Source organism: Scedosporium apiospermum, assembly GCF_000732125.1.
Source record: "Scedosporium apiospermum strain IHEM 14462 chromosome Unknown SEQ_SAPIO_0121, whole genome shotgun sequence".
NCBI classification, from domain to species: Eukaryota; Fungi; Ascomycota; class Sordariomycetes; order Microascales; family Microascaceae; genus Scedosporium; species Scedosporium apiospermum.
Window position 1 is genome coordinate 2,223,195 of NW_015971822.1, and position 13,278 is coordinate 2,236,472.

The 13,278-nt window shown below is 53.2% G+C and overlaps 3 protein-coding genes and 1 pseudogene across 3 annotated transcripts; 1 reads left to right on the top strand and 3 right to left on the bottom strand.

Annotated features, from left to right (window-relative positions):
* On the bottom strand, positions 1-1,135 carry SAPIO_CDS8662 (uncharacterized protein; the record flags this gene model as incomplete). The annotated part of the gene is made up of 2 exons (XM_016790257.1): positions 1-55; positions 144-1,135. 2 exons carry the CDS (start codon positions 1,133-1,135, stop codon positions 1-3), a joined length of 1,047 nt encoding a protein of 348 aa, XP_016640520.1.
* Positions 1,136-2,064: 929 nt separating this feature from the next.
* SAPIO_CDS8663 (Uncharacterized protein) lies at positions 2,065-5,991 on the top strand (the record flags this gene model as incomplete). Its single annotated transcript, XM_016790258.1, has 2 exons — positions 2,065-5,290; positions 5,357-5,991. The coding sequence occupies 2 exons, from the start codon at positions 2,065-2,067 to the stop codon at positions 5,989-5,991; spliced, it is 3,861 nt and encodes a 1,286-aa protein (XP_016640521.1).
* Positions 5,992-7,852: 1,861 nt separating this feature from the next.
* On the bottom strand, positions 7,853-8,398 carry SAPIO_CDS8664 (annotated as a pseudogene; the record flags this gene model as incomplete).
* Positions 8,399-10,761: 2,363 nt separating this feature from the next.
* SAPIO_CDS8665 (uncharacterized protein) lies at positions 10,762-12,436 on the bottom strand (the record flags this gene model as incomplete). Its single annotated transcript, XM_016790259.1, has 8 exons — positions 10,762-10,839; positions 10,909-11,191; positions 11,308-11,500; positions 11,557-11,606; positions 11,688-11,787; positions 11,873-12,126; positions 12,208-12,275; positions 12,374-12,436. The coding sequence occupies 8 exons, from the start codon at positions 12,434-12,436 to the stop codon at positions 10,762-10,764; spliced, it is 1,089 nt and encodes a 362-aa protein (XP_016640522.1).
* Between the last annotated feature and the right edge of the window lie 842 nt (positions 12,437-13,278).

A 13,278-nucleotide genomic window follows, 5' to 3' on the forward strand; every position in this document is an offset into this window, starting at 1 on the left:
TCAGATGCTCCATGAAGGCAAAGCGAAGTCAGGCTTCTTGGGCCAGTTCTCGGGTCTATGGGGGGAATTAAGTTAGCTTTGGATCATATTGAGGCCGGAACCTTCTTGAACAGGTCATGTTGAAAAGCGGCGGCAATACTGACCTAGTTGTCAACAGAACCGCCATTCTCCGCCTTCGCTCGGCGGATTCTTGTGCGTCAGTCAGTCGAAGCCACTGCTCAAGAAGGCGCCTCCGTTCATGTTCCTTCTTGCGCTCATCAGCCTCTTCGAGGGAAGGCTCCAGGTCAATACCGCGCTCAGAGCACGCCCGCATCAACTCTTCCGCTGACAACTGGCTGAGCTTGCCAGCCTTGCGAAGCAGTGCATCATCTACTTCCAAAAATGCAACCTGAGATCGACCCCTGAGTTGCCAAAGACCCGGTGGTATCAAGCCCACGCGGTCCCATAGCGTGCTGACCAGATTTAGACTGCGTAGTATATGGACCTGTGCGACAGAAGCCTGGCTGACTCCATCGGGATTCTTCCATCCGAGCTCCTCGAAAGCATGCTTGCGCCGAGCTACGGCTTTCTTTCTAGACTTTTCAAGATGTTGAGGCAGCCGGCAGGTGTGGGGCATGATACCCTCGAAAGCATACGCGACCAGCGGCGTGAGCTCTTCGAAGAGCAAAACAACAACGGCGAACACTGGAAGGCGTCCCATATCGTGTCTAACCCTCCATAGCAGTATCCAATCGGATCTCGAAAACGCCCGAGGGATGTGGTGGGGCTTGAAGATAGATGGGCGGTCTTCGGTAGGCAGGGCTTCGACCTTGTTCTTAAGCAGTCTGCGGTTTACGAACACGTTCTTCAGCCCAGTCTTGTAGAAGCCAACATACGCCTTGCCGAGCTTGAATAAATGGCTAAAGGTCCCATCGGTCGGGTTCCGTATCGGGAGTTCAAGGGGAGGAGGGAGAGTCGTTCTAGGTGGGTTGATGCCATCGTCTGTTGTCAGGTCCGTTGTCTCTGGAGGTGTTGCAGAGCTCCGAGTCGAGAAGCGGCGAGCTCTCAATGGAAGAGAGTACAATGCGAAAAATTGACTCGAATGCGCCGGGGTGAGGGGCTTGCGCAAGGCGCGCAGGCACAGGTTGGCCTCCATCAACCTGGCTTCTCTTATCTGGGACAACCAGATGCAGGTCCGTCCTCGATCGTAGCCTGGTGAGTGGTGTCTGCACTAACCCGAAGATGTACGAAGCCAACCATCCACGAAGCAGGAAAAGAAAAAAAAACTTGAGCAGTACAAGAGGTACAACTGGAGACAGTGTGAGCAAATCGACAATCATGCAGGGGAGTCCGTGTTTTATACACTTTTCGTACTGTAAGTTTCCACTTTCTCGTGGAATTCTGCAGCTCTCGACCCAAGGTATCTCTGAGAGCTAACTGTTACCAAAAATGTACATATACTAATGCTACGCTATTTTTAGCTTGCCCGAACGAAGGCAGGACCCTGAACAATAGTATTGATACCCATGTGGTATTATGCCACCATTGCAGTCCCTCTTCTGTGGAAGCATTGGTTGTACCTTCCTCCTCTCCTCTGCAGTCTGCACGCCGTCACCAGATGACCACCTTCCTCGCCCAGGCGCCCACACGCTTAAAAAAATATTATCCCCTTCCCCCTTGTCTGGCCTAAAAAACCACAGCGTTGCCCCAAGCACAACAACAAGGACCGAAAAAAAAAGCTCCCTCGGACTTTGTTGATTCGCGACCAACAACCACATCGCCATCACGAAATCCATCCTCATTTTCTCCCATTCTCTTCTTATCGTTCCTTAGTTCCCGAATTACCTTTTTAATTAATTACTCCGACGTTTCTAGACCATACCCGCGATTGAAATCGGTCGCCTTCGAGGACCTCTTCCCCCTCCTCAATCATCGCCACATCTGTCTGTTGGGACTCTTCGATCATCATCATTGTCCACGGGCCATTCGAGACGTGGTCGTCGCCACCCCATCGCGGCTCGCACGGGCTCCGCAAAGTCTTCTCCGATAAACGCGTCCAGTTCACACTCATTTTCCATCGAAAACATGGATAAAGTCAACGGCACGCCCAGGGCTCCCAGGCCAGTGGGCTTCGCGAACCGCGCGTACGAGTCTCCTTTGGTGGGCAATAGGCGCTTCGGCACGCCAACTGCATCCTCGTCGCGCAAGCCCTTTAACGGGAACTCCCTTTCTGCTAGCACCATGAGTCAAAAGAACTTCAACGACGTTCGGAACATTTTTCAGACATCGAGTCTCGGGACAAGCACTGGCCCGCGATTCGATCCCTCCATCCCCACCACCACACGCCGCAAGATCTTCGCGCCCGCCGCGACTCCCGACTCGAAGAAGATATTCCGTGACTCGACGACAAAGGCTACTCCCCGCCGAACGATGGCCGGAACCTCCTCCTCCGAGCTCTTCAAGATGGTTATCCCTTCGCCTCCACGCGAACTCACAGGCGCCGCTCTGACCAAGGAAGTGCCCAAGGATCTGGATCAGCACGGCTCCGTGTTTGCTGACCAGTATCTCGCGCACCTTTGCCCCAAGGAGTTTGACGATTTGCAAAGGCGCCAGTTCTTCTGTATTCTTGATCTCCGACGACTCAAGCATGCCGCTGATGAAATCTTCGCGAAGAAGGACTGGAAGCTGAACATCATGAACTTCGCCAAAGAGTTCGAGAAGAGCAGGAGTCTTATCATGTTGCGCTATGGCCTCTATGAGTTCAAGAACGTACGGCCGTCCGCAGAAGTCCTCCGAAAATGGAGAGCCGCACATGGCCTTCACGACGATGACGATGCCGCTAGTCGCCCTCAACCTGCCAAAACCTCCAACAAGCGCAAGGCAGATGATGATCTTGACCACGGCGTAAGCGCGACCATCGAGTCGACGGGCAATAAGCGACGTGCCATGGATAAGGGAGCCGACTCGGAACAGGCCGACGCTCTTTTCACGAATAAGCGGAAGGCTTCTCTCAGCGGCGACAGCCAACAGGTTTCTAAGCAGCAAAAGACCACACCGTCCCTTACGAAGTCAGTCTTTGAGAAGATCGCATCGAAGCCAGGCACTTTCGCCGCTCCTTCGATTACTTCGGCAACACCCAAACCCGCCGCTGCGAAGCCATCTCTGCTCGCGGCTCCTTCTGGAGACAGCAACCTCGCTCGCTCCGTCCTCGATAAGAGTGTGTCGGGCACCGCGTCGGGGAACATCTTTGGCTATCTGTCTGATGCTAGCTCGGCGAAGAACAGCGGTGTTGATGCCGATGCCGAGAGCGAGACGGAATCCGAGGCCGATGAGGATACTCAAGAAGCTGGTAGCGGTACTACCATCGCAAAGTCGCAGGCTCCCTCAGCTGCAATCAATTCCTTCGGTTCCAAGACCTCTAGCATTAGCGGGTTTGCCACAGGAGCGTCGAGCACGACCTCGGAGGCTCGAGAGACTACCCCCGGTCGCAGCCTCTTTGATCGCGTGACGAAGGGATCTGATGGACAGCCACTACGCGTCACAGATGATGAAGAGCCTGAGAAAGAGCCGACCCCTGAGGCCGCCCCAGCTCCTCAGGCTGCTCTCAGCGCTGCCAAGGACCTACCCGCGAACAAGACCTGGACGCCTAATTCGCCACTCAAGTTCGCGCCTCAGCCCCCGCAAGGCGCCTCGCTCTTCGGGAATGCTGCTACGCCCTCGAGCTCCCTCTTCGCGGCTAAACCGAGCCAACCTACCTCCAGCATCTTTGGCGCTCCTAAGCCCGCAAAGGCTGAGGATAAGGCCCAAGACGTTAGCGACGTAGATAAGTCGGGCGGAGAGTCGGATAAAGAGAATGTTTCGCAGCCTGCCACCAAGGCGCTAGCCGCTCCGTTCGACTTGTCAAAGCCAACTACCGGCGCACAACCCTCCCCAACCTCGGTGTTCAAGTCTGCTCCCTCTGAGCTCTCCAAGCCTACGACGACACCGGAGGTGAAGGCTCCTGCTAAGGCAGATGAAGCTCGGAAGTCAACCGAAGCTGGCCCAAGCTCCGCATCGAGCATCTTTGGCGCTAAGAGCCAAGGCGCGACGAATATGTTTGCCTCACAGGCGCAGACTTCCACTACCGCTGCCTCACCGTTCCAGTCATCGACGTTGTTCGGTGCGAAACCCGCCGAGCCTACCCCCACGGCCGAAGCACCCAAGCCGAGCAGCCTCTTCGGAGCTCCTTCAAAGGCTCCTGAGCCGGCTGCCGCCGAGACTCCTAAGCCGCTCTTTGGTGCCACTAGCACGGCCGCCACTGAAGCTCCTAAGACGAGTAGCCTGTTCGGCAACAGCGCAAAGCCTGCACCTAGCAGCCTCTTCGGTGCCTCATCGGGAGCCAGCAATCTCTTCGGCTCGTCGCAGGGTCAACCTACTGGAACACCTACCTTCTCCTTTGGGGCCAGCACGACCACCCCCGCTGCTCCAATCGGTAGTGAAACACCAAAGCCTAAGATTGACAAGGCGACGTCTGGAAATGCTCTCTTCGGTAGCCCCATGAAGCAGGACGGACCCTCTCCCGGCAAGAGAGGATTTGGCGATGCTATGCAAGAAGACAACCCCTCGCCCGTGAAGAAACCATTTGGCGCGAACGCGGCTCCTTCGCTCTTCGGTGCATCACAAGGCCCCGCCGGATCGACGAATGGCAACGGCACGCCGCTTTTCAACTTCGGTGGAACCCCGGCTGCTTCCAATGCCAGCGCGCCATCTCTTTTCGGTGCAAACTCCACACCTGCTGCTGGTGGTATGAATTTCAACTTCACGCCCGGCGGACAAACTAGCTCGGGAAGCACTGGTTTCCAGTTTGGTGCGGACAAGCCAGCCGCGCCCCCATCTGGTGGCATGTTCAACTTTGGCGGATCGACTCCTAACCAGCCCCCGGCCAGTGGAGGATTTGTGTTTGGTGGTGCCAGCAACACGATCGCTGCTCCTGCCCAGGCTACGCCTAGCGGAAACCAAGGTGGCGCAAACCCCTTCGCCTTCAGCGGCACCCCCGCGGCATCCACGCCCTCGGGTCGTCCGATCAAAAAGCCCAACTTCGCAGCAACAAAGGCGAGAGCACGTATGGGGGGCTCGCCCGCACCACAAGCTCCTACGTTTGGTGGTAACCAGGCCAATCCTCCCGCGCCACTCTCGGCACCCACGTTCAATTTCACGGCTGCTTCTCCACAACCCCAACAAAATCTGTTTGGAGGTAACGCTAATGGATCCTCGGCCCCCCTGTTCTCGGGACTTCAAGCACCACCCGCCGGCGCGTCCACGAACGGCACTAGTATGTTCAGCTTTGGCACTCACTGATAATGTGACCGTGCTAACCCGAGTTACTTTCTCGCTTCAGATTCTCCCTTCAACTTTGGTGGAGCTTCCAGCCTGGCAACTACCCCGGCCACTGGTACTCCTGAGCCTACAGCGGATTCGGACACTGCAGGAAGCAGCACTGCCACTGGTGCTGCTGCTGCCGCTCCTCCTACTGCTACCGCTACTGCCACTACTAAACCAACGACTACCACGGATACTGCCCCGGCCGACGGGGATGCCGAGCCGCGGCAGGAGCAAATCAACCTGGTGGAGGGCGGACCTGGCGAGGAAGACGAGACGGTTGTGCATGATGTGCGAGCAAAGATTATGAAGTTTGAGCCTCCCGGCAAGGGAGAGTCGGAGGACGGTGAAGAGAAGAAGGCGAAGAGCCCCTGGTCAACTAAGGGTGTCGGGCCTCTTCGTCTCCTGAAGCACAAGACTACAGGAGCTGTACGAGTATTGTTGAGACGTGAGCCGACGGGCCAGGTCGCGTTGAACCGCGTGGTGCTTCCCGATTTCAAATACAAGGCCGAGGAGAAGTACGTCAAGCTTACCACCTCCAACGACGCAGGCTCCGGCCTGGAGACTTGGATGGTGCAGGTGAAGACGAAGGACCTCGCCAAGGCACTTGCAGAAGCTCTGGAGAAGCACAAGTCAGCGAACAAGAAGGATTAGAGTAGAGCCATGGTCTTTTTTGACACTTAGGGTTTTTTTTTTTTTTTTTTTTTTTTTTTTTTTTTTTGTTTTCCTTTTATTCATGCCCCTCGTTTTTGGAGTTTTTTTTTTCCCTTTACCCTTGAAGCCGTGATGGACGGGCAGCATCGAAGTCCTATATTTCTTACTCTGTTAAAGTATACATTATCATGCGGCAGCGGCAGAAAGGGAAACATGCGGTTGAACAGCAGGAGCGCGAAATCAGGAGCAGAAGCAGAACAGCAGCAGTGGCATCAGTTTCCCCTAAAAATAGGTGTTTGGTCAAAAACTTGTTACACTACACGCATCACATCATATATTCCCCAGCATTTTTATCCACAGCACAACAGCACAGCAGAACGAACACATGGCACTGGCGTTTTCTTTTTTTGTCCCTTGTCGATTTGTCGACTTCATTCCCCCCATTCCCCCATTCCTGCTCGCCCTCACTTTCAACATAAAAGAGCATTCCTCCTGCCCCTTTTTACACTCGACATCTCGCGTCCGTCTAGGTTCCTTATCTCCTTTAATACATGGCATGTTACGTTTGAAAATATATTCGATTCCTAGTCTTCTCCGTTAAACGTGTGTGTCCTTTTTTTTTCTTTTTTGCATTGGATCGTGGTAACAGAATGAGGCAATTCAAGGGCCGACAGATTGTTTTGCCTATCAAAGGAAAACCGAACGGACGGGGGTACTGTAGTCTCCTGAGATAGCAATCGATGCCCTTTATCACCAACGCCAGCAACAGGTCGTCCAATTCAGACCACCAGCCTTCCAACCCATAAAGGAAATAGTAACACCCACCAGAGCAGCTCTTCCTTGGACACGCCGTTCGATGAAGGGAGGCGTCGTCTAAGAACCGGAAACCCAATCAAAGAGTTGGTCGAGTCCGACCACGACCAAGAGACCGGATAAGTCGAGCTAAGACAGCACGAAGTTTTGACTATACGGGACCCATGCTTATAAGAACTTGTATCGAGAAGGAAATGGTGGTTCTTTTTTTTTCGGTTCGATGGCCAAGATACCATACAAGCAAGCGTCCTAGAGACTTCGGAAAGCTCGAAGAAACCAGAACAACCAAACATTCAACGTTCAGATCAAGGGAAGGAACTCCTTCCTCCCTCCGCCCCTTCCCCAACCACATACTCCACCGCCAGCTCACCCACTTAAGCTTTATATACCACCCCAAGCCCGAAGTTTCCAGCCGAGCAGCACTGCAGGGTGCACTCGGGGATGGCTTCCCCAAACTTGCTCAATGGTTGTCAGCAAAAACTGCGGTTTTTCGTAGCCTCGGAATCGTCGAAGTTCGACGCCCGGGGTGAGCTTTTTGCACCTTTTTTTTTTTTTTTTTTTTTTTCTGTCTTCAAATTTCCACGTCGAGGATAGGAATCGAACCAGTTTGAAGGGCTTCTCTCACTTGAAGATACCCAGGGTGAACCAACCTCACATTGCGGCCTGGCCAAAGGAGACTCCCTAGCCAGAGCCCGTCACCTTGCAGGGTTGAAGGGAAAGAGGACCATGCACTTGAGACCAAGCTCGGAGAGGCGCCTGAAACTTATAGAACGGAAGAAGAACGTCAAATTCATTATCTAGAACCAGTCTTAGTCGCTAAAATCAATATTCCCATTCTGCCCACAACGCCACATAAACAGCCAAATATGAACCAGCTCGCTAATAGTCGTGACAATAATACAAGGATTCCTCCGTAGATGGGACGGCTGGCTTAGACCTTGCGAGCCTTCCTAACTTTCCTTCCTCGATACTAGAGGGCGAGAAGCTATGCCGAGTAGTTTCTTTCCTCCTCCGCACCAAATCGACCCCAAGTTCGACAAGATTCGCTCTATGCGTATCGCGTAAACGCAGGCGGGGGAGCTCGCACGCCCTCGCCAGCCTCACCCTGCGCCGGACTATATTCCGGCGGCCGAGTCGCTGGTATCTCGCCCGCGTCTTCCGCCTGACCCCTCCCCATATTCTGTAACTCCACATCCTCGTCGTCTTTCTTGGCAGCTGGCTTATACGGCGGCGGCGCCTCCCCAAACTCATTCAACCCTTCAACGTCGGTCCTTTCGGCAGCAGCTCTAATGCCGACCCACCGCCTCGCCCTACCGGGCCGCGTAGTCGGAGCGTCGTAGTCATCTGGGCCGCCCTCCAAATCCGTTCTGTTCCGCGGGCGGCGGCCAGTTCTCCCTCCACCTCCGTTGCTACCAGCCGTGTGGGCTTCGGCGAAGCGGCGGACCGCGCGACGGCGGCGCATCTGGATTATAATTGCGCATACGGCGATGAGGATGAAGAGGATGAGGGGGGTTATGATCCATGTGTAGGGATTGTTGGTGAAGGACTTGTTGTCGTCGTTGTCAATATCGGTATCTGTGGACGGTGAAGACATGTTGGGTCGGCTTTGTATTTGTATGTAGTGATGGGGGTATTATAGGGTTTTCTTTTTATTCGTTCGCTTCTTGTTCGTGTCGCTTTCGGCGTCGACGATGGTTTTGGCTGTGGCCTAGGGCGCCCAGCAAGATGGAGAATGGAGATTTCGGAGATGGTTCGGGAGTCTCGTGATGAACGAACGCTCGCGGCGGGAGACGGAGGATGAATTAAGTTGTAGGTGTACGCCTTTAAAAAGTCAATCGGCGTGTTTGAAATAAAGAAATCGTCTTCTGTGCGTTTCCTAGAGTTGTTCCAGGCCCAAATCGTGAACGACCACGTTGTCCAGCCTGGCCGTGCCCTCCTTCGACAACTGGCGTATTTAGCTCCCGTCGGATCCGGAGGAGGGGCGATAGCTCGTCGTAAGCTCGGTGTCGTAGTCGTCGTAGTCGGAATGTAATGGAGGGGAAGAAAAATAATCACAGCGCTCGTCGCTCGGCACAGGGTAGGAAATTGAACGGAAATAAAAGAGCTAAATTATCGAAGGGAATTCCACAGAAAAAGAAATGTCGAGGGCTTCAAATTAAGTTGTCGTAAGGCGTGTCGTGTGAGGAGGCAAGTTGCATCAGAATCCACCTGGGAGAGAGTTTCTTCCCTGTGAGGTTGGTGTGGTGGCTGGAGCAAGTGATACGCTTCAAATCCAACCTTAGCCCACAACACTGTCGGATTCGGATTCGGAGGGACAGATGCCTGTTCTGCCCCCCAAATGCCTGATATCTGCCACCTTTCCTTTCGCACCTCTTTAATTCGGAGAACGGCAGGGAAGTTAAAAAATAATGGCTCTGGTTGAGGTATAATAAATCCCCTAGAGCCTACGAATGGGAAAGCGTCGCTCGTGTCGGCACGGAAAGAGACCACGTCAAGCGAAGAGAGACGGAAATTTAAACTCGCGAAACTAAGAAGATAGTTGCAATAGCAAAGCACGGGAAGGCGACATCAACCCAGAGATGGGGCAGGCATGGCGACTGCGGAAGGTGCAATTGAGGCTGGTAAGAATGTTGAGGCAAGTGCGCTTGCGGGGACTTGGATCAAGAGGAAGGAAAGACCGGAGACTGGGACGATCTCGAAACGAAACATTGACAGGCTGTATTATGATCTTCTGGACCCTCAAGGGTTGGCAAAGGGGGTGGAAGTCAAGATGGGACAGATTAATTGGGATCTGAAACTCTCGAAAACCACATCTTGGCCCCATACAGGTATTCTGGCACATTGAAAGCCCCTCCATGTTGCCACAGATTATTATTATTACACTTTCGTCGATGACGACAAGTCTCCTGTGACGCAGACATGAATGTAAGAATGTAACCTCTGCGGTGCGGGTTTCATCAAAATACTTCTGTCCATCTCCAAAAATTCTGGCCATTTCCAAACGTGCCAGGGACAGGATCCCACTGCGTTCGTGAGCATTCTTGCGCGACGCAATCTTGCCCTTTTTCTGCAAACGAGATTCCAGCAAAACATGTCTCTCGGAGACTGCTCCGCTCTTGTCCACGTCATGGTTCCCCCCTTTGTCTTTGTCCTTCCCTCCACGGCAGCCTGGCCGTCCACTACGGCTTCGTATGAAGTCATGGAGGCTCGCCTCGTAATGCAACAGCACATGTTTCGGTACACACGGCACCAGGCCTTGACAGCATCTCACAGCACGCCCAAAATATAGTTTGGCTGGGAGCTCACCAGCAGGTTAGTGTGCTTTTCCCTAACAGGGCGACATTCTTGCTGCCGGTGTCCACTATTTCGTACGACTAAACTCTGAGCTCACTGCCAAAACGGTCATGCGCTAGCTATATTTGTCCCAAGAGTTGCCGGCGCCGTTTCCCATTTACCGGCATTATACTAGATTACGAAGTAAAAGCACGAGAGATCTCTTTTCTTTTCAATTGCATGGTTGTTTCCAGGAATCCAGTTCGTACAGTTTCTCCTTCGTCTCAGCCGCATGGCCCTGCCCCTTAATTCTGCGATAAGCTCAATGTGCTACGTGTTACGTCGTCGGTGACAAAATCAGCCGATGCTCGCGAGACATCCACTAAAAAACCGGCGCGGGTAGGGTTTCAACTGCGAACAATGGCGCCGTCAACTCCCAACACTCCGCCAGTTTCGGCGCCATTACCTCGGTAGACCGACATTTCACAATCTCACTACTTCGTCAAAGGATGTCTGTGTAGCTTCTGCCTCTCTAAATGTAGGTGATATTTCCTATCTCCAATAGAGACATGCAAGGCATTCCCCCCGGGGTACTATGGACCCAATTGCTCCTATCCTTTCATGCGACCCAATTCGTATAACTCTCATAACTATTTTCAAAATGCATGCTTCCCGATAAATCATTTACAAGACACCAGCGGCGTAGAAGTCCACGAGGGCCTGCTTGACGCGCGCCGTCATCGTCTTCTCACCCTCGCGGATCTACAAGACAGGCTTGGTTAGCAGACTGCCACGGCGACACGCATCAGAAAGGGGGACATTGCTACTTACCCAGACACGAGGATCGTACTTCTTCTTGTTGGGCTTGTCCTCACCCTCGGGGTTTCCGATCTGGGTCTTGAGGTAGTCGATGTTCTTGGTGACAAAGTCACGGACGCCGCAAAGGTAGGCCCACTGGGTATCAGTATCGATGTTAACCTTTACAACACCGTTGGAGATGGCGGTCTGGAACTCCGAGACGGCAGAGCCGGAACCACCGTGGAAGACGAAGAAAGTGGGCTTGTCGTCCTCAGTCTTGAGCTGCTGCTTGAGGTAGGCCTGGTGCTTGCCGAGACTGGAGGTATCCGAACCCCGTTAGCAATGCCCCCCTTTTTTTTTTTTTTTTTTTCTATAATAGGCGTCTTTGGCGCGCTAGGAAAGGACGAACAGAAATATATTTAGGGGACTTACAGTTCGGGGTGGAGCTTGACGTTGCCAGGCTTGTAGACACCGTGGACGTTACCGAAGCCGGCGGCAATAGAGAAGTAGGGGGAGATGGCGGAAAGGGTGGAGTGGACCTTCCAGATATCCTCGGGCTGGGTGTAGAGCGACGCGTTGTCAACATCCTCGTTGTTCACGCCATCCTCCTCACCGCCGGTAATACCTAGATTGCACGTTAGCCAATCGTCGCTCAGGACAAGGGGAGGTGCAAGACTGTACCAATCTCCATCTCGAGCCACTGCTTCATGGGAGCGGCACGCTTGAGGTACCTATCGCGGTTGGCATGGTCAGATCAATTCATTTCCCCTGTTGAATTTACCGGCTGTCAGGGCGTGGGGGGAGGAACAGACTTGGCAGTGGTCTCAATGTTCCAGTCAACAGGCTCCTCGGAGAGATCGATCATGTGGCTGCTGAAGAGAGGAGTGCCATGCTCCTTGAAGAATCGCTCGTCTATGAAAGTAGTGAAAAGTTAACAGCAGCTTCAACCTAGAATAAAGTTGATGATATATAAATCTAGATATAAAATTCAACTCACCCTCGTCGAGCATGCCATCGAGCCAGGGAAGAAGCTTCTTAGCGCAGTGGTCGGTGTGGAGAATGACGGGGACGCCGTAAATGGGAGCAACGGCGCGGATAAAGTGGGCGGCAGCGATGGCACCAGCGACGGAAGCCTCGCGCTTCTCGGAGGAATCGGCGATGCCCTTTCCGGCGAAGAAGGCAGCACCACCTTGGGAAGCCTGGAGGATGATGGGAGACTTCGCGTCCTTGGCAGCCTCGAGAGCAGCGACGCTGATATGGGCAGACGCGCATACAAGTCAGCCCCGGTATACGACAACAGCAGTACGAGAGGACAGAATTCGCAGGACTTACACCGTGGAGCTGGAAGTGACGTTGATGGCGGGGATGGCGAAGCCCTTGGCCCTGGCATAGTTGAAGAGCTGTCCAACGGCGCCAAGTTAGCCTTTCCGAAACATCCAGGCAGCTTCGGGTGATGGATCCGAAGGTCAATTCGTTTGGGTGGATGTAAGAAACATACGCTGAGGACATCATCGCCATAGAGGACGCCAGGCTTGAGGTTCAAATCTTCCAAGAGACCCATTTTGCGCGCTATTTAGATGTGTCGAGAAGCTTGAAAAACACTAGATAACGGCTGTGTCAATTGCGGGGTTCAAAGGTAGTGCTAGATATCCGCGAACGATGAGGGACGAGGGAGGAAGAAGAGGACTAGTGAATTGTAAGGCAAGAGACTTGGGAATTGGAAATTGGACATACAATTTGGAATAAGAAGGACTCGATGTTTCCTCCAAGAAAATTCTCTCGTCTGGTGTCAACAAAAAAATATGAGGTGTTGAGAGTGGTGGGAGGGAGTTGTTGATGACCTGAGGTTTTACGTACTGCGTACTTGTAGAAAGTCGAGCGAGGGGTCGAGGGGTCGAGGGGGACCTCAACAGCTGATGAGGGGCACCTGCAGAAAGCAGGAAAAAGGGTACATTAGGTTTGTTACTATGTATTACTGTATTACCGTATTTTACCCCTCCACATCCCTCCACGCTTGATCCCATCCAAGTTGTCCATTCGATTGTCTCATTGCCCCATCCCTATCTCCCGTTGGTGCCATTTGGCTTCCATCTCGCGCTTTCTTCGCAGGTACGAAGTATCCTTGTATCGAGCCAGCCTCTGTTAGTGGGGGGCAAAAAGACTTGCAAAGCACCGGAACAAGCCGGGTTTGTCCAATTACGTATTCGGACTGGGACGGCTCCAAGGCTTGAAAGTCTTGTGAGCCCCTTCGCATCTGCACTATTGCGCTCTTAGGAGTTCCAGAGGGACAGGATAAGTCATCAAAAGCAACCCTAATCAAACTGAGATTGGACAATGGAAGATAATGGTGACCATTCGGCTCTACCTAGTCTTATCCTCGGGCCACGGGACGGAGAAGAGGCC